At 39.7% G+C, this 17,808-nt stretch overlaps 3 protein-coding genes, 1 long non-coding RNA gene and 1 pseudogene across 4 annotated transcripts; 3 read left to right on the plus strand and 2 right to left on the minus strand.

The window, feature by feature from the left end:
- The first annotated feature begins 517 nt into the window (after nt 1-517).
- LOC134186082 (serine/threonine-protein kinase 17A-like) lies at nt 518-1,722 on the plus strand. The gene is made up of 2 exons (XM_062653996.1): nt 518-758; nt 814-1,722. The coding sequence occupies exons 1-2, from the start codon at nt 537-539 to the stop codon at nt 1,183-1,185; spliced, it is 594 nt and encodes a 197-aa protein (XP_062509980.1). The 5' UTR covers nt 518-536; the 3' UTR covers nt 1,186-1,722.
- A 511-nt stretch (nt 1,723-2,233) lies between these two features.
- Nucleotides 2,234-5,269, minus strand: LOC134186116 (uncharacterized). The gene is made up of 10 exons (XM_062654036.1): nt 5,043-5,269; nt 4,950-4,983; nt 4,804-4,893; nt 4,326-4,360; nt 4,074-4,169; nt 3,481-3,574; nt 3,300-3,409; nt 3,068-3,235; nt 2,564-2,646; nt 2,234-2,504 (listed from the first exon to the last, which is right to left on the minus strand). Exons 6-10 carry the CDS (start codon nt 3,527-3,529, stop codon nt 2,288-2,290), a joined length of 627 nt encoding a protein of 208 aa, XP_062510020.1. The 5' UTR covers nt 3,530-3,574; nt 4,074-4,169; nt 4,326-4,360; nt 4,804-4,893; nt 4,950-4,983; nt 5,043-5,269; the 3' UTR covers nt 2,234-2,287.
- Nucleotides 5,270-7,512: 2,243 nt separating this feature from the next.
- LOC134186105 (uncharacterized) lies at nt 7,513-17,780 on the minus strand. Its single transcript, XR_009970901.1, has 5 exons — nt 17,730-17,780; nt 17,591-17,658; nt 15,503-15,722; nt 15,310-15,426; nt 7,513-7,884 (listed from the first exon to the last, which is right to left on the minus strand). It is a non-coding gene; the product is annotated as an uncharacterized LOC134186105 (long non-coding RNA).
- On the plus strand, nt 10,198-11,581 carry LOC134185954 (zinc finger SWIM domain-containing protein 1-like; annotated as a pseudogene).
- On the plus strand, nt 16,460-17,051 carry LOC134185957 (uncharacterized; the record flags this gene model as incomplete). The annotated part of the gene is made up of 2 exons (XM_062653849.1): nt 16,460-16,613; nt 16,672-17,051. Coding segments are annotated over 2 exons (534 nt in total), but the record flags the coding sequence as incomplete, so codon positions are not given.
- Nucleotides 17,781-17,808: the final 28 nt, after the last annotated feature.

Below are 17,808 nucleotides of genomic sequence, written 5' to 3' on the forward strand. Positions count from 1 at the left end.
ATTGTTGAATGGAACGAGTCCACAAGTCCAAGTAATTCAAAAGAACCTTCCCAATCGATTTGATGATTTAAAACATCAGGTGGAAGCGGCTAGAAGTCTAAAAGGCAATGAAAATGAGTATGAAATGATACTATTACAATGTCAAGTACTGAAGGGGAAACTAGCAAAATTTGAGCTCGATCTAGATATTCACCTTTATACACACAACCAAGTACAACCAGAAGAGTCTGTTGGTGACAAGACGGGTGCATTTAGCGTTGTCACCAAGGTAATTTTGCCAGATGAAACAGAAGCTGCTCTAAAGATGATGCAAAAGCCTATTACTAGTGCAAATGCAGATGATTTTATGAAAGAATTTTGCAACTGCAGGTACTTTACATTAGCAGAAATATAATAAAGAAAAATAATTGAGTAGATGTTTCTGTATTTACAGTCAACTCCAAGACAGTCAACTCCAAGACAGTCAACTCCAAGACAGTCAACTCCAAGACAGTCAACTCCAAAACACAAATTTAGTGAAGTTGTTTGGCTCAATCATGCTGTCTCCTTCACCTTGTCTAAAGCTTGGACTACTGTTTGAATGGTGTGGAGGAGGAAGTCTTGCTGACTTTATATCAAGGTCCCAACAACAAGCAGATGACAAAAGATTTAATCACAATGGAAAAGTTCAAAAGATGATGGAGCAAATTCTGGCTGGAGTCAAATACCTTCACACACGTAGCATGATTCATCGAGATCTCAAACCTGAGAATGTCATGGTAACAACAAATCTATCTGTCAATATTGTTGGTGTAGTAACCTTTTTATGTTTAGTTGACAGTACACGACGATGTTCGAATTGCAGACTTTGCAACAGCCAAACGGCAGGCAGAGATCACTGGTTTTCAAGTTGTTGGCACAGATATCTACATGGCACCAGAAGTGTATGACTGTCTTCCCTATTCGTTGTCTTCTGACATGTATAGCATTGGTGTTATGATGTGGGAGATCTGGAATCAAAGGAGAGTCAGAGATTGCACTTCATGCAGATTGCCACAAGATATTGCACAGTGGGTACTCAAACAGAAGTTTGATGGTACTCGTGGACAACTCTGGCAAGATCTTGCTACAAGATGCTTGAGCACAGTACCTACAGATCGACCATCAGCAGAACAGGCATATATAGACTTGGTAGGCAAGGAATGATATAAAGTCAATAATCACATGCAAATCAATAACTATTTCATCAAATCAAATAGGTCTATGTCTCTTATGGAAAAACTGCTAGGAGTAATTATATGTACTCTGCTTGGATTTGAAGTGACTCTAGTACATTGCTTACTACATGATAACTTTCCAGTTATTGGCAGTAGTGATCAATAGACAATAGATTGTGTTGGCATTCAGAGCAAGTATTTTTAACTGTGTACTGTGCATGCTTCGACAGCATCTAGTGGAGGAGATCCCTGCAATGCTAGGAACTGAAGTATATATATGGTCACTATAGCCAGTGATCAGAACATCTCTGTCCTAGAGCACAATACAAGGTGCACAGCATCCGAAAGACAATTATAATAAATCGTATTTTTCCAGCAGTATCACATCGACACATCATCACATCAAAGTTAGCTCCTAGCACTATCACATATATGATTTTGTTTGTTAGTATAGTATCTCTTGCTATTTAATTGTCTCTCTGTCTCTCTGTTTGTCCATCTGTCTGTCCGTATCTGTGTTTTTTAGTGAAAGTTTGCCTGTGTCACATTTCAAAGCTGAGATGCTGAAACCAAAAGGTAGCTTAGATAAATTTAGAGTTTACTAATTTATAAATGAAAAATACAACTTTAGATAACCAACTTTGTCTGTCTGTCTGTCTTATTTCGCCACTGAACACAAAAACCCAAAATTTTACAAGAACACTAGGGAAAAACTGCTAAGCTAAATGTCCATCTACTGAGACAAATATTTGAACCAGCTGGCCAGAGATGTAGAAAGTGGATCAAGTGAAGCACAGTTTAGAGGACAATGGACAAAGAGACTATTAATATGCCTTCAGAAGTCCAATTCCAATGTAATAATGAAAAAGCTTACAAGAATTGCAGAGGGACATGAAGAATTGGACGACAATGAAAGAGACAATCAGAACATCATTCATTAGAGTTTTAGTAGTATTCGATCTGTATGTCTGTCTCTCTGTCTGTCTGTCTGTCTCTCTGTTTGTCAGTCATTGTTTTCACATATCTGTTCCCATAATTTCAAATGCTTACTAATAATGCAGTGCCTGCATCGTTGTTAACAATATACAAATTTATCTTACCTCTCGATCACCGCAATACAGTTCGTTTCCAGCTGGATCAGTTAAGCTGTTCCCTTGACCACTCAAGTCCACACATACAAAGACAGCATCGTTGTTACAGCATTGTCTATAGCGTTTCAACTGGTCAGTAAGAGGATTCACAAAATCTTTGGGATGAACAGACGATTCAATAAGCATATCACTAAGCACAACAAATTGGTCAACAGCCCTGTATCAAAAACACCTGCTCAGACTGTAATCGATATGTCGGAACTGTAAAGTACAGACCTCCGATCCCTCATCAACTTGTCTATAACACTAAACGGAAACTTGGTCGTCATTCCCAAAGAACAGCCACTGCCTGGTTGCACCTAGAGCCAAAAATTAATGTCACTTACAGGTCATTACAGACCCACTGACTACTCTGGAAACTCAGAAATCTGTTTCATTAATTAAACTTGAGACATTGCAGTACAAGGTATCTTGGTGTCAGTGCTTTTACATGTGAGAGGTCAGTCACATAGAGTGTAGAAGCATGTGAGGCAATAGCAAGTTAATTCAGTCTTTTTGGCAAACTTAGAAGTCCTGTCATTCTACTTCAGAAAAACAATCTGCTTGTTGTCAATAAACTTAAGGTACTTAAATTAGGTTCCATGTTTTGTTTTAATTAATTAAATTTTAATAATCACATCATGGTAAAAACACAGTTGATATCAACCTATCTAGCCATATTAGTTACGTACAATAGTTAATTGATAAAATTAAAATCTCCTCATCACACCTCAAGCATACCCAATATTTCTTCTCAATGATCTTCAAATTCTCAAGAGGTCCAAGAGAAAAATCAATTTGTAGCCGAACACTCGTCTCTGAAAACAACCAAATGTCACACTCGACACTTGCACGGTGAACCATCAATGCAATCAGTAATGCAGCCTCATACAATCGCCGAGCAGTGCTCTACACGATATAAATATAAATATCAAATATGCAACATGACCCACTAACTGAAACATCATGATACCTTAGTTGAGTAGGACGACCATCGTTTGCACATGCTATGACTTACATCACAGAAAACGATGGTTTTCCTCTCAATACGTTGAACATTATGATTAGCTGCACAAACAATGCCTAAATATCAAACATACGTACTTGACACAAATGCAAGCAGACAACTCCCACGACATTCAAGAAGCACTCACATAAATTCAAGGCTTCTCTGGACTCTTGCAGCAATTTAGGGTTTGGCATGTGTTTAGGCAGCACAATCTGAGACCTGCCAGTCCTGGTTTGAATCTAAAGAGGACAAAATACTATAAGTAAAGTCACGCAGACTCGCTGCTGCAGTCAGCGATCTCAAGTCACTGTGTTGATCAACATACTAAACATCATGCTTACAGCAACAAATAGTCACCCAAATTCCTTCACACAACGAATCTTACCAAACGGCTATCTAAAAATGTTAGTACAGTCAGACCTCATTATTCTGACACCCGATCATTTGACACCCTCACTTCTGACGAAGGTACACATGAAACCAATTTACACGGTCACTGTGTATTTTGTTACCAATAAAAAATCTGACAGTCGCATTAGTCTGACAGAAATGAGTGGGACAAACATGGTCAGAACAACAAGATCTGACTGTACACAAGGATAGCAGGAATTCCTTAAATTATTTTGAAGACTATTATGCCACTGTCTATGGTGTACGTAATTTTAATTGAGTCATTCCATAATAGAATGTTGAAGGTTGGCATTAGAGTCACAGATATATACTCTACAATAGCATTACTTGCTTTCTGACACGCTTCTTTCTGCTTAAAAGTCGTTTCTTTATACCGGCATCATCAATAACACCTCGTTGATAAAAATTTTATCATTCTGATTTCTAAACCAAATTTTGACAATGACAAGGAATGGATTTGCTGCTAAGCGTGATGCCACAGCAGTCGTGCATAGGCAGACTCTCTCCCGCTGTCATTTGGTAGGAAATATGATTGCGGGAGAGGGTCTGGTTACGCAAGACTAATGCAACAGTACTGACCTTGCCTTTTCTTTCTTCTGCAACTGACAATATATCTAAAGAAAAAAGAAATCACATTGTCATGTCATTTTTAGGTTATCCTTATCCAAACATACGCCATGCCTACTTGTTCACAGCTCGTAAAACCATGGACTAAAATCTAATTATTAGTGCAGTCTGTAGCTTTAATGTGTGTTGTGTTCATGTATTTTGTGTTGGTGTACCCCAGCCCCTATAAGGAACTACACCTAAGTAGTCTGGTGTGATGAAAGTACATAACATAACATAACATAATTATTATTGAATTCATTTCACATCATGTAATAAGTTCCCACTGGGGCAACAAATAGACAGAAAACACTAAACATCCCAGCTACCCACCCTAATTATGTAAACGTACCTTCTTGCAACTTCTTGTCTTAGATGCATTACTTTTGTCTATATTATTTGTTATAAATGCATGAGTATTAAACTGTACATAAACTGTAAATGTACGCACTTTGTGAAGGCTCGACAGAGTTTTCAAATTTACAGCCACGGCATCATAAGCAGAAACAAATTGAATAGGAAACATTCGACATCGAACAACCTCAAAAATTAGTTGATGTTTAGTTGCACACAAAACTAGAACACAATGTTAGATACCTGATTAGTATCATTGAGACGATCAAGAACCATTCTACATGTATCACAAACATAGTTATTAAAGTCAGTTGCTGGCGGTGAATCGGTGTTGACCTATGATGCTTTGGAGACACTCCTGCTCTGAGAAAGTTGCGTATATTACGCACCATTGCCATAAAAGGGAGCCGACCACTTTCAATGAGCTTTTCCCATGACTCAGCCGTGTTTCCATCACGAGACAATACAGCCTCCCAAGTGTATGGTGTCACTAGCTTCATTCGCTTACCAGCTCTGTATAAACAAGAAATTACATCAGTAATAAAAACACACGTCAAACCCTATTAAAAGACAACAGATTAAAATCATTTAAATGTGTGATATACATGTGGCTTACTAGTTTGTGGGTTTACTTATGCAACATAGGATGCAATATGTTTCACGAGAGCTAGTAGCAATAAGGCTGACTTGATCCCACATCTCAGTGGCATCATACAAAAAGGCTTCAAGGGATCATGCACGTGGCCCTCTAGACAACTGATGAGGTCATACAAGTTTATAACCATAGCAGCTAACCCTCCAATTTTGGAAACTTAGTGATGCTACTGCACAAGGTAGTGTAGATGAGATTTTCTCCAAGACATTCTTCAAATGTAGTAAACCTACTGCTGCTGCGATGTGTGAGCACTTGTGCGTTCTAGTAATATATGATTATCAGCATGTCAAAGTAGCATTACACCATGTTATCATGTTTCAGTAGAGACTTTGATAAAAGTATGCTATTGTGCAGAAACTCATCTCAGTAATGACCAATCAAACCGCCTGTCGATTCGTTACTTAGGTCGTCAGCGTTCTGACAACATCAACATCTCACTACTCATTCACTCTGTCTTGCTATAGATTTAAATATCAAATAAACGACTAAACTGCAAAACAAGCCAATAGCAGTCTTCACACACCCTACAAGCACGTTATCTGATTCAGCATTTTATAGGATATATATATATATATATATATATATATATATATATGCGCACACACACACACACACACACACACACACACACACACACACACACACACACACACACACACACACACACACACACACACACACACACACACACACACACACACACACACACACACACACACACACACACACACACACACACACACACACACACACACACACACACACACACACACACACACACACACACACACACACACACACACACACACACACACACACACACACACACACACACACACACACACACACACACACACACACACACACACACACACACACACACACACACACACACACACACACACACACACACACACACACACACACACACACACACACACACACACACACACACACACACACACACACACACACACACACACACACACACACACACACACACACACACACACACACACACACACACACAATCATATATAAATATAATCATATATGTATGTACAATAAAAGTAGCCTGTTTCAGGGTTCAAGTGCGGCCTCAGTAGGTATGATTTTACAGTTGGTCATTTCCATTCAACCCGCTGACAAAACAAGTCTATAGTATACTGACAAAAAACCTGAAAATTATAACCCCTCAACAGAAGATGACTAAAATGCTTAGTTACCTCTGCAAATCACTGAATTTCAAACTTGTGGCCTCCACAGCAAACTTGCCAGCCCCCACACTTGATAATGACCTGCCCCTTAGTAGCAGTAACAACTCGACTGCCTTCCACAGAGATCTTTACGTAAAACGAAGTGGCTACGGGTACGGGCCCGTACTCCCAACATGCTCCGGCTTACGGCACACTGGTCACATGACGCGGCACGCTGGTCACATGACAGCTTTGCTTTTCTGACGCTTGCGCATTGTTTGCACGTGCCGGTGACTGTCTGCACGTGCAGACTTCAAAGTTACTCGCGTAAATTTCCCCCGCACAAGTGTGTTCTGACCATCGCCCGTTTCTTTCGCGCCCAAATGTTTGCGAATTTCTCAAGCTCGACAATCAAAGGCAGGTTAGACAATCATTGACTGAAGCCGTACATACACATGGTGGGCGGTTCCGATTTCGATTCACACTCGTAGGTCTATCAGAGAGCTGACCAGGCAGGAATGCCGTAGACTGAAGTTTCCTAGTGTGAGTCCAGAGCAGGGTCAGGTCATCACTGTGCCCAGAAGCACTCTTTTCAGCAACCCCCACACCAGTACTGTGATGCCCAGTGAGTCTGTGTGCAGAAGACTAGCCGGAAAGATCAATCAAGACTGTGACTGTAAAGATGAAATCCAGGCTGCTGGATTCTTGTTTGGTGTATTTGATCTTAATGGAATTAGAGAGTTCCTAGCAATACACGAAGCCAAATCCATCGCCTCACAGGTAAATTTGATTGATGCAAGAAAGAACACATTGTTTGTCGTACTGACCCTTGCATACATACACTTGACATGAACTTCACAGGAGCATGCACGCACATGTATCTGGTAAATATAAGGGTTTACACATTCAGTTGGTGCCAACAATACTGCTGACTTGGAACAAATACCATAATTCACACCACTCTGTGCCCTCTGTCATTTATTGTAATACATCTTCAACGTAGATACAGAACATACTTTTAAAAAACCAGCAACAGGTCTCAAAGCAAACTACCATATGCTATACAGACACTATATAAAGCAACCTCTAATCTTCAAATATAAAGTAGTCACCTCTTTCTCGCCTAACGAAGATATAGAATCGACAATAAATATATCATTCCTCTTGTCCTAATTCAACTGCTTCTAAGAAAGCCTCTAAAGAAGCACTCATTGATGATTGATTTCCGAACTGTGAATTAGTTCCTCATACTTTGCGACTCAATTTCCTCTTTGAACAGAATCAGCTTACCACAAAAAATTCCTTTCAGCATGAGTAAAGTATGGTCCTAGGAGGAAAGTTGAGGAGTCATATAAATGAAGCAAACTACTATCAGACAGATCATATGCAATCACACACATTCAAATCTTTCAATTAAATCAATCAATATTAAAATCATGTCACAACTTTCTAGATTCTGAAACTAGTTTTATCAGTTTTGCTTCTCTACCATACAATTATGCAATTCAGAAATAGTGCAATAGAAAACTTTTCATAATTGATATTACTTCGGAATTAGGGTTGCATGCCACCACTTCATAACCTGTCAGCTGAGCAAGCCCCACATGGCCATCTAAACAGTTCATTAGGCAACTATATGGTGCTAATTCTAACGTAATCAGTACTGCTCCAAACTGCAGTACAGTTTTCAATTAACTATTCTTATACTTGGATGTACCAACAACTGACATTAATAGAATATCACTGTACCACAACTGTCAACATTACCACGCGAACAGTAGCCCTGTTAGCAACATAATTCCATTGCGAAGATGTCTACCTAATTCTGCACTAGGGGTAACATGTTCTTTAATGTTTCTCCATTTAATTTTTTGTTAGGCCACTCTTGAGAAAAACTGGTTTTCTACAAATTTCACCATTCCTGACTTCTTGGATGTGACACCACTCGACAACCAAAGTTTCCAGCTATTCAAAAACATGTTATGGAACCAACCAGCATCTGCCATAACGACAACATGTGGTAACTTAAGCAGTCATCAAATTTCCATGTTGACTTGCAATCGTTGGCTAACAGAGGACATTGTGCAAACTTGTCTGATGTCTTAAATCAACGTTCAAGAGACTGTCTGTGCGTAGTTCTCTCTGAGTATAACAAAACATGATTGCGCGAAGCTGTTTTAGCAGCTGCAGAAGGCAAGGAAAACGTACATCTTACATTCTTGATCTTAAACGTTTCAGTAAATCAATTACTTCAGACCACCATAGCTTCCAACAAGTTGCTAACAGGAAATCACTGGGTGGTAGCTGTAATAGATGTCTGTGCTGAAACTACCTACTACTGTGATCCCTTAGGTTTTCCTATTCCCATCAATTTGTCAGTCGAAACACAGCAGGTTTCTTTAGAACTGAAGAGGGTTCTTAGCAAGCAAATGAAAATGTTCTATCACACGATTGCGATGCATAAGCCAATGTTTGGCCCCAATGGTGAACACATCTGTTCTCGAAATTGTTTGAACTTTCCTGTTCAAAAGTGTTCATCGGCATGTGGAATAATAGCGTTTACACTTGTTGCAATTTCTGCATTTACCCCAACAAATGTCTGGGAATGTATATGCTCACCCCACATGGCTCTGAATGATGTAAAGTCAAATTTGACTCTATTTTGGCAATCAAGTAAATATTCACCTTACCTACGCAAGGTGCTAGCGTGTTGGATATCCACTCAGACTATTGACGTGACAAACATCATTGATAAGTCTGCACTTGTACCCATGGCATCGTCTTTTAACAAACAGATTTCACATCAACATCAAGCAAGCAGACTTAAACTTAGACTTAGCCTGAAGCAGAAAGACTGCGAAACTGAAGAAGACAGTTTTGGTCACAAAAATGCACCATGTGACGAAGGTACAGAGAATAGCAATGAAAGGAGTCCGTCTACTACTCACTTGGACATCTCTTCTGTAACAGTTCCACAGCTCACAACTGGACAAGAATTTTCCTCCTTTGAAGAACTAAAGCACTGCATTTCTAGTTACGAAAGAGCAACATTTGTACAACTCTACATTAGGAGATCCAGGTCACTAGATTCTGCCAAGAAGCGAGCAACTAAAAAGAACTTCAATTCTGACTTAAGGTTTTCAGAATTACAGTATAACTGTATTCATGGTGGAAAGCACTTCCAGTCACGGGGTACAGGAAAATGCCCTAATCACTCGTAAGTCTCATTTGTTTGTCGTAATAGCTATTCAACACCTTTATATGTACAACTTCACTACATTGCAGAACCTTTCAAATGGAATGCCCATGTTTGTGAGAATTGTAGCATCAACGGATGGACAGAAACTGACCATCAAAAGTATAAACCTCCAGCATAATCATGACATTAGCAAGGTAAGAATTATTGTCATCCTTGCATTCAATAATTAAAAGGCATGGCATATTCCATTGCACTTGGCTGTAGTACTTTAGAGACAATAACAGCACCTTCTTGTTTTCATAGGAACTCTTCAAGCAACTACCACGACAGAGAAAGCTTTCCAATGATGCCAAGCAAGAAGAGCAAAAGTTACTGTCATTACAAGCAAACAAGAAGATGGTTCAAGATAAACTGTCAAACGAAACAGGCCAAGTGGTTCTTTTAAAGGACCTGAGCAATCTATCTACGCTAATGAAAAGTGGCAGTACCCGTAACAACTTAGAAGTTACTGTCAAGGAACTGACAGAGCAATATGGTAGGTTATTATGTAGGTTTTAAATGCCGTAGAATTTGTTGTTAATGTGCATTTGGGGTGGTCACGTGTAGGTTCAAGTGTGCATGTAATGACAAATGACCAAAAAGAACTATTGGGAGTCCATTTTCAAGATGACCAAATGAAAAAGGCATTTGATGCTTACCCTGAGATATTATTTATTGATGCCACCTACAAGCTTCTTGAGCTGCGGTTCCCATTATACATTATCCTCATAGAAGATGGCATTGGGCAAAGTGAAATTGCAGCAGCATTTTGTTACTTGAAGAGACTGAAACATCACTATCAAAAATCATGTCTATTTTTAAAGAAAACAATCCGTCCTGGACAGCTACCAGAGTTTTGATGGCAGACAAGGACATGACTGAACGTGACGTACTAGCATCGAATTTTCCAAATGCTGACCTTTTGATTTGCCTCTACCACACTCTCAGGTCATTTCGACGAGAGATTTCTTGTGAAAAAAATGGGCATCACATCAGGTCAGAGAACCATGTGTTTGGAGCTTCTCCAGCAAATGGCATATGCCACAAATGAAGTAAAATATACAGAATTGTATTCTCGTTTCAAAACCTGCGCTCCTGCAGCTGTATTCGACTACCTCAACAAGCAGTGGCATCCCATTCGTAAGCAATGGACAATGGGTATGAAATACAGCACAGGCAACTTCTTGAACGCGACCAACAATAGACTTGAATCACTAAATGCCAAATTAAAATCTGTCATTCCCCGCTTTTCCTCCATGGAAACATTCACTGAGAAGTTCTTTGTTATTCTGAGAGTACTACAGTCAGAACGAGATCGTAATGCAAGTCTTTCAGTTTTGAAAGTGCCCACTGCATTTCATTTAACCTCTGATGAAGCAAGCAAGCATTATATGCGGTGCCTTACTCCCTATGCCTATAAGTTTGTGAAAAGCAAATGGATATGATTGCAAAAGTAGCATTAAAATGTGCAGAGAATCAGCAGTATCATGTGTCCTCTGGTGAAGGCAATATTACAGTAACTGCAACCTCATGCCAGTGTCTAGGATGGCTCTCAATGAGGCTCCCATGCCATCATATACTGTCCGCAAGGGCTGACACTGGCATGAGCTTATTCAACGAAGGATTATATGACAAAAGGTGGACACTACACTACTTCAAGTCAATGCACAGAGTCTTTTCAAAGGATTTTCCCAGCAATCAGTCGACTGTGTCTCTGTTACTAGTTCATTGCCTGAAACACATAACTCAGCACAACCACTCTCTCAGGTTTGTATTACATGGCTAGAACTTCAATAACATTGCCTGCAGTATGCCCTGCTTCAGTTTCAGAAATTTAAACTTGTTTCAAGAGTCACAAATAAATTATCTACCCTAGCTTCAGAAGACTCTGGACTAACCTTTACCAAGCGATTAGAATTGTTGAAACAATTAGTTACAGCATGGAAAAATGGAGAAACAGTTGCATTAGTCAATGGTAAGACCTAGTGGCATTATGTATACAAACTGTGTGCATACACCAATAAATGTGAGCAAATACACATGCGCATGCTGATGCAACAAGTAGGCACACACATTATACATATTTACTTTGTTAAAGACAAAATGGTGTCAGTTTTGTTTTGACAAATACCTAAATGTGTGCAGACTCTACAAAAGAAAAGCAACAATATTCAAAAAATGAAACACACAAAAACAGAGCTCAACAAGGTAAACTCTTTTGCCACTGGCAATAGCAATACTTAAAGGAAATATGTTCTGACACTTACAGTTCCATCAGTAAAAATGAAACAAGAATCAGAAATGAATGCCTGCATCCTGACACCAAATGCTACAAAGGCAAACCGAAGACAACTAGGTATGTTCTTCACCTTCTGCATACTGCCTGATATTACATACGACATTGAGTCCAGTGTTGTTTCTTTGTATAACAACAAAGAATGCATTGTTTGTAGTAGAAACCAGAGCAGAACAACTGCTTGAGAGTCAACAAGTAAGTTAAATATATACTCCACTGACATGGTATTGTGAATTGTGATCACTATAGTTCTTTCTTTGATCTGCTCAAATGACTGACATACAGATAGCAATTATTGAACTAACCTTCTACATAGTATGACGTAGTCACTACAAGTGTTTCTAGCCATTATGAGGAAAGTAGTGTCTTGATTATACAGTACCGTACCATACCATACCATACCATACCATACCAAACCATACCATACTATAGCATACTGTATTGTACTGCAGTGTAATTAAGCTACGAGCGTAAAAGAAGGACACCACAATAAGTGGTGGACTGCTTCGCGAGAAGCTCACTCTAAACGGGTTGAATTGACTTCCGGTCTGTCTGTCGGTATGTCGCTATGTTTGCACCTATGTTTGTTTGTAAGCGTGTGTCACGCTCGGGGAGTTTGTCAGCCAATCAGCTATCGTTTTGGGACGCGAAACGTAAGTGACGTAATACTAACTTGTCAGCGTGAATCACTCTTGGGAATTTGTTGAGCCAATCAGCAGTTTTTTGGGAGACCAACAATGGGTGACGTAACAATCCCGCGCATTATGGCAGAAAAGCCGAGATGTCGTAAACCTCCATTTTACGGTCAAACTGTCGTCAAACCGAGAAGCGCAGAGTAAAGTTCAGGTAATAGTTGTACACGTTGGTTACTTTTTACAAAAGAATCGCAAACAAACGAATTTATCGTTCTTCAAGAAGCCAAGGTAGGGTCCCATGGGACCATGCACCTAGATAAGCACCGTTGCATAGGTACCACCAACATGTCATAAGCAATCTTCAAGAGAGCAATATGTTCTAAGTAGGACTGATGATGAACGATCGACGTCGTCTTGCAAGAAAGATTCGTAGGAAACGTTGACGCTGCTTAATATCTTATGGATCCGGTCACTAGATGTACATGATGTCGCTTCACAGTATTTTCTATGCAGCTAGGAGACGTACACCGATCTCTAGCTACAACGAATTAGCGGAACGAAAGATGGCGACGATTCAATAAAAGTATGATAATGATGTCCATCTCAATAGTTAATTAATTTATTAACTTCCAGTGATACAAGAGCGCTATACATGCAGAATTAAGACATAACGTAGATAACAAGCCCGCGCCGTGCAAGAGTTGCGTAGCTGTGTGAATTCGAAGTAGTGTGGGACATTGATGGTATTTAGCTAATTGTCTTTAATCACATTGATAAATCCACGTGTTTTCAAAGAACTACTGTTTACATTCTAGCAACAATTAAGCTAATGATTAATTAATAATAATGACAATAATTTAACAAAATTTAATAAATATACATTGATATTTACAATAAATACACACACGGACAGACACACACACACACACACACACACACACACACACACACACACACACACACACACACACAACATGTCACTTCTGTCACTTGTGCTGAATTTGAAGTATCTATAATGTGAGACATTGATTTATCTAATTATATTTAATCACATCGACGCAGGGATAAATTATCCATTCTAGCAACTAGATAATGATTAATTAATGATAATGACAATAGATAAACAAAAATTTAATAAAATTTGCATTAATATTCACAATAAGCACACACACAGACACACAAACAAACACACACACACACACACACACACACACACACACACACACACACACACACACACACACACACCACACACACAACAGGCACATCTATGCAAATATATACGCTCGTAGCTGTGAAGCGACGGTGTAAACACAGCTTCATTTACTAGTATACTCTCCTATACTACCGTATTCGCCCGTAATATAACGCCCTGGGGGTATAGAAAAGAAACGCTTTTTCCTGGGCGTATACTAGGGCATGGGCGTTATTTTGGTCCCAAGCGTATACATGGTTGCAAAATGCTGTCGTTTGGCCAGTCATCATCTAAACACTTGATGACAGAAATACCACAAATGCTTGCAATTATCCATTTGCAAGATCAAAGGTACTGGTAGCCGTACAGCATCAGCATACACGCAGAAACTACACTACACACGCAAACCGGAGTGGTCGGCCTGAAGTCAGTCAAAAGCATCAAGATTGGTAATTGCAATGAAGACATGAGTCTAGCGGTAAGCACTTTTACTCAACACTGACACCAGCTCATCAAACGCACAAAGACGGAGACAAATGTTCTGCGGACCCCATTTTGTTTTGTCTGCGCATGTGTATCCTGGGCTTATACATGGGCATGGGCGTATAGTCGGGTATGAGCATTTTTTCGGGCTGAAAGTTCCAACCTGTCACACATGGGCGTATATATGGGCATGGGCGTTATTTCGGCATGGGCAAATAGCAGCAGTATAATATACCATGTAATAGTTATAGCATGAGTCGTGGAAATCCATGTACATTGTTATTGATCCAAAGCCTTCAAGGCTTATCAATGAGCTAATTGACAGAACCACATGCGAGATCCAATTATCTAGTTGATAAGCCTGAGAGGTTGAGGTGTCAATAAAATACATGGACCCCATTACAACCATGCTATAAAATATTTAGAATATATCATGCGACCTTTAGAGGTAACGTGATTAGTGAATTTGGTACGGTGGCAGTTTTGAACCTACCAAGACATTTCTATCATGTATAGAACATCCCATATTGACTAATCAGATTGTCTAACGATCACGTGATGTATTCCAAAGTATCCTTTACTTCACCACACCATATTGGATGTTATACCATGGTCATGTGACGTGCGACCAGTCACAAGCGCATATTGAGGTGGTGTATATGGCGTATTGCACAGCAAGTATGCAATAAGTTACTTCCGCTTATTATCTTACTCTCATTTATACTTACATGTCACGTGACCATGTTATAAATACTTTATCATATCATTAGCGGGCAATATGGCTTTACTGGCACTCAGAACGGGGTTATAAAGCCACATAGCACGCCCATCGTATGATAAACTACATTTATACAATACTACTATAAATAAACAGATGGTACACAGATATGAGGTGCATTTCTTACCTCTTACAGTCTTCTAAAGGATAGAAGAGTTACATGATCTCTTCTGGTTGTTTTTTGCCTTTCCTCCTCTTTCTAAAATGTTGAAATAAGGACTGACGCTTATTCGGGTTCTTCTACCTGAAAAAACAGAAGAGAAAGTCGTGTACATAACTTCTGTGCCATTTGCATGTAATAGACAGCCACTTGACTCTACCTAGCTTGTTGTGCTATACAACAATAGGGTACATGGCAGCAGAGAAGACATGGCCATTCTTGTGAGACTTGATGATACTTCCATGATTACCCATCAGATACACAAGATGATTGACCTTCTTATACAGTTGGTAGACATGAGGCAGAATTGTTGAGAAACTAGACTTTCCTCCATCCAAGATATGAGATCTGCTCAACCATATTGAAGGCATGTTTCATACCTAATTTCAAAAGGACCCAGTCAGGATAGAACGTCCTCTAATGCCAACCTAACATGCATATGCTTAGCTCTGAACCTCCTTCTGTTAGGGTTAGGGTTACTTACGAGTTAGGTCAATGCTGGAGCCAGTACCAGAGTCAAAAACAACTATGTCCGGCCGCTTTCATTATCTACGTACCGATTAAAGACTGCTTTCTTGTGATGAAGATTTAGTTCATGAAGGCAACTGCTCCAATAGCAACTATTTCATCATGTTCCCTGACTGACTGACTGACTGACTGATAAAAATCATTTATAGACACAAATTTCTAAATACAGAACACCAAAAGTCAAAAATATTAGCCATGACATTGGAATCACGGTCACAGCAAACTACAAGTTAAAACTAAGCGCAAATAGTAGAGATCAATTCTAATGAAAAGCGCCTTGAATGGCACTGTGCACTGACTGACGGACTGATTAACTGCCGTTGGTTAGTTGCAACACATATCTGTCTACACAGAGACACATTGAAAACGTAAATCTGTTTAAGCCACTAAAGTAGCACTGGAGAAAGATGGATTAACTATATGAATTGTCTCTGACTGCTTGTATCACATTATCTCTTCTTGTTAAATCACAGGATAATGACTTTGAGAAATCAAAGTTAGCCAATGAATTCAAACAAGATCTCCAGAGTGAGTTTATAAAATGAAATCAGAGTGTACTCAGTATTTGGTGCATTGACAATTACATTTGTTCATGTCAGGTATCAAGATGCCATCTACATATCGAAAGAGAGGAAGACCAAAAGGACACGAACTAACAGTGATAGGCCTGCCATCAAAAAAGAAGAAGTCTCTGAAAACTCTCCAGCCATTTACTAAGTTGCACACATCAGTAAAGGAGAAGGGTAGGTATCTATCTGGACTAACAAGCACATCTAGCTAGTTACTCTGTACATTGTGCAGTAATGCTGGAATGGTTTGTGGATGCAGATTTGGCAGCAAGTGTGCTGAAAAATTCACAACAACTGCTTATTGAAAGAGATGTCGAGGCTAGGCCAGAGATGGTAACTGATGCTGTTCTGGATGAGAATGTAGACATTCATTTAATCAGGAAGTACTTTCAACACGATGCTTGGCTGCTTGTGACCCAAGTTGTACCGCAGAAGCAGAAAACTCAAGGATACATTTGCAAGTACTGTTCCCATGATCTAGATGATGAGTCACAAGCAATTTTGTGTGACCACGGCCTTCAGTGGTTTCACATGAAGTGGGTGGAGCTGAAACAGAAGCCAAAGAAAAAGTACTGGTTTTGCAGACATTGCCACCATGCACGCCCAATGTAGCTAGTGCTCTACCACGCTAGCTATAGCCATATTTACGTATAGATAATTATCTAGACATACCTATTGCTGACTAAGATTATAGCTTGCTTAGCTGTGACAACTCCGTTGACTTACCGACTCAACCCTATGCGTATACGTACAGTGTACCGACAAATTGCGAGTTGTGAGAGTGTCATGTGACCAGCGTGCACGTCATGTGACCAGTTTGCCATACCCGTAGCTGGAGCAAGTTGCGGGTACACGGTCCCGTACCCGTAGCCACTTCGTACATAAACGAACGTAAAGTCCCGTATACTTAAGCAAATGTAGACCGTCCATAAGCAAACTTCGTATGAGACAAACCAACTAAAACTCTAGACTGACTATACAATCAAAAGAAACTCATACGTTTAAGATAAGAAAATGAGGTTGGTAAGATGAGTTGACGATCTGTTCCCACTTTGTTAGAGAAATCAACAACACCTCCCTTACCCCTCACCACTACAACCCCGAAGATGCGTATTGCTATTGTATTATTATTTAACCCCACAAATACTCACCTTCCTACCAGCTCTTAGATCCTCAACTGATCGATTTTCCGAATTAGAAGAGCCGTCTTTGTGCAAACCTAACGTAAAGCCAGCACAAGAGTACACTTGATCGCAAAACATAATCGTTTTTTCCAGTGCTTGACATTACCGTCGTCCGTCATGGCGCTGTGTTCAATCTCATACGTCGAGAACTATTTTTACAACGTTTGCGCATGCGCAATAGGACA

The sequence above is a fragment of the Corticium candelabrum genome, chromosome 10 (assembly GCF_963422355.1).
Source record: "Corticium candelabrum chromosome 10, ooCorCand1.1, whole genome shotgun sequence".
Classification (NCBI taxonomy): domain Eukaryota; kingdom Metazoa; phylum Porifera; class Homoscleromorpha; order Homosclerophorida; family Plakinidae; genus Corticium; species Corticium candelabrum.

Bases quoted from the DNA above. Each gene is read 5' to 3' on its own strand.
- LOC134186082 (XM_062653996.1), top strand. From the start codon at position 537: ATGCTGTCTCCTTCACCTTGTCTAAAGCTTGGACTACTGTTTGAATGG. The intron at 759-813 runs GTAACAACAAAT...TTTTATGTTTAG, and splicing joins TCAAACCTGAGAATGTCATG to TTGACAGTACACGACGATGT.
- LOC134186116 (XM_062654036.1), bottom strand. From the start codon at position 3,529: ATGCCAAACCCTAAATTGCTGCAAGAGTCCAGAGAAGCCTTGAATTTA. The intron at 3,410-3,480 runs GTGAGTGCTTCT...TTTGATATTTAG, and splicing joins CAGAGAAGCCTTGAATTTAT to GCATTGTTTGTGCAGCTAAT. The intron at 3,236-3,299 runs GTATCATGATGT...TATATCGTGTAG, and splicing joins GGTCGTCCTACTCAACTAAG to AGCACTGCTCGGCGATTGTA.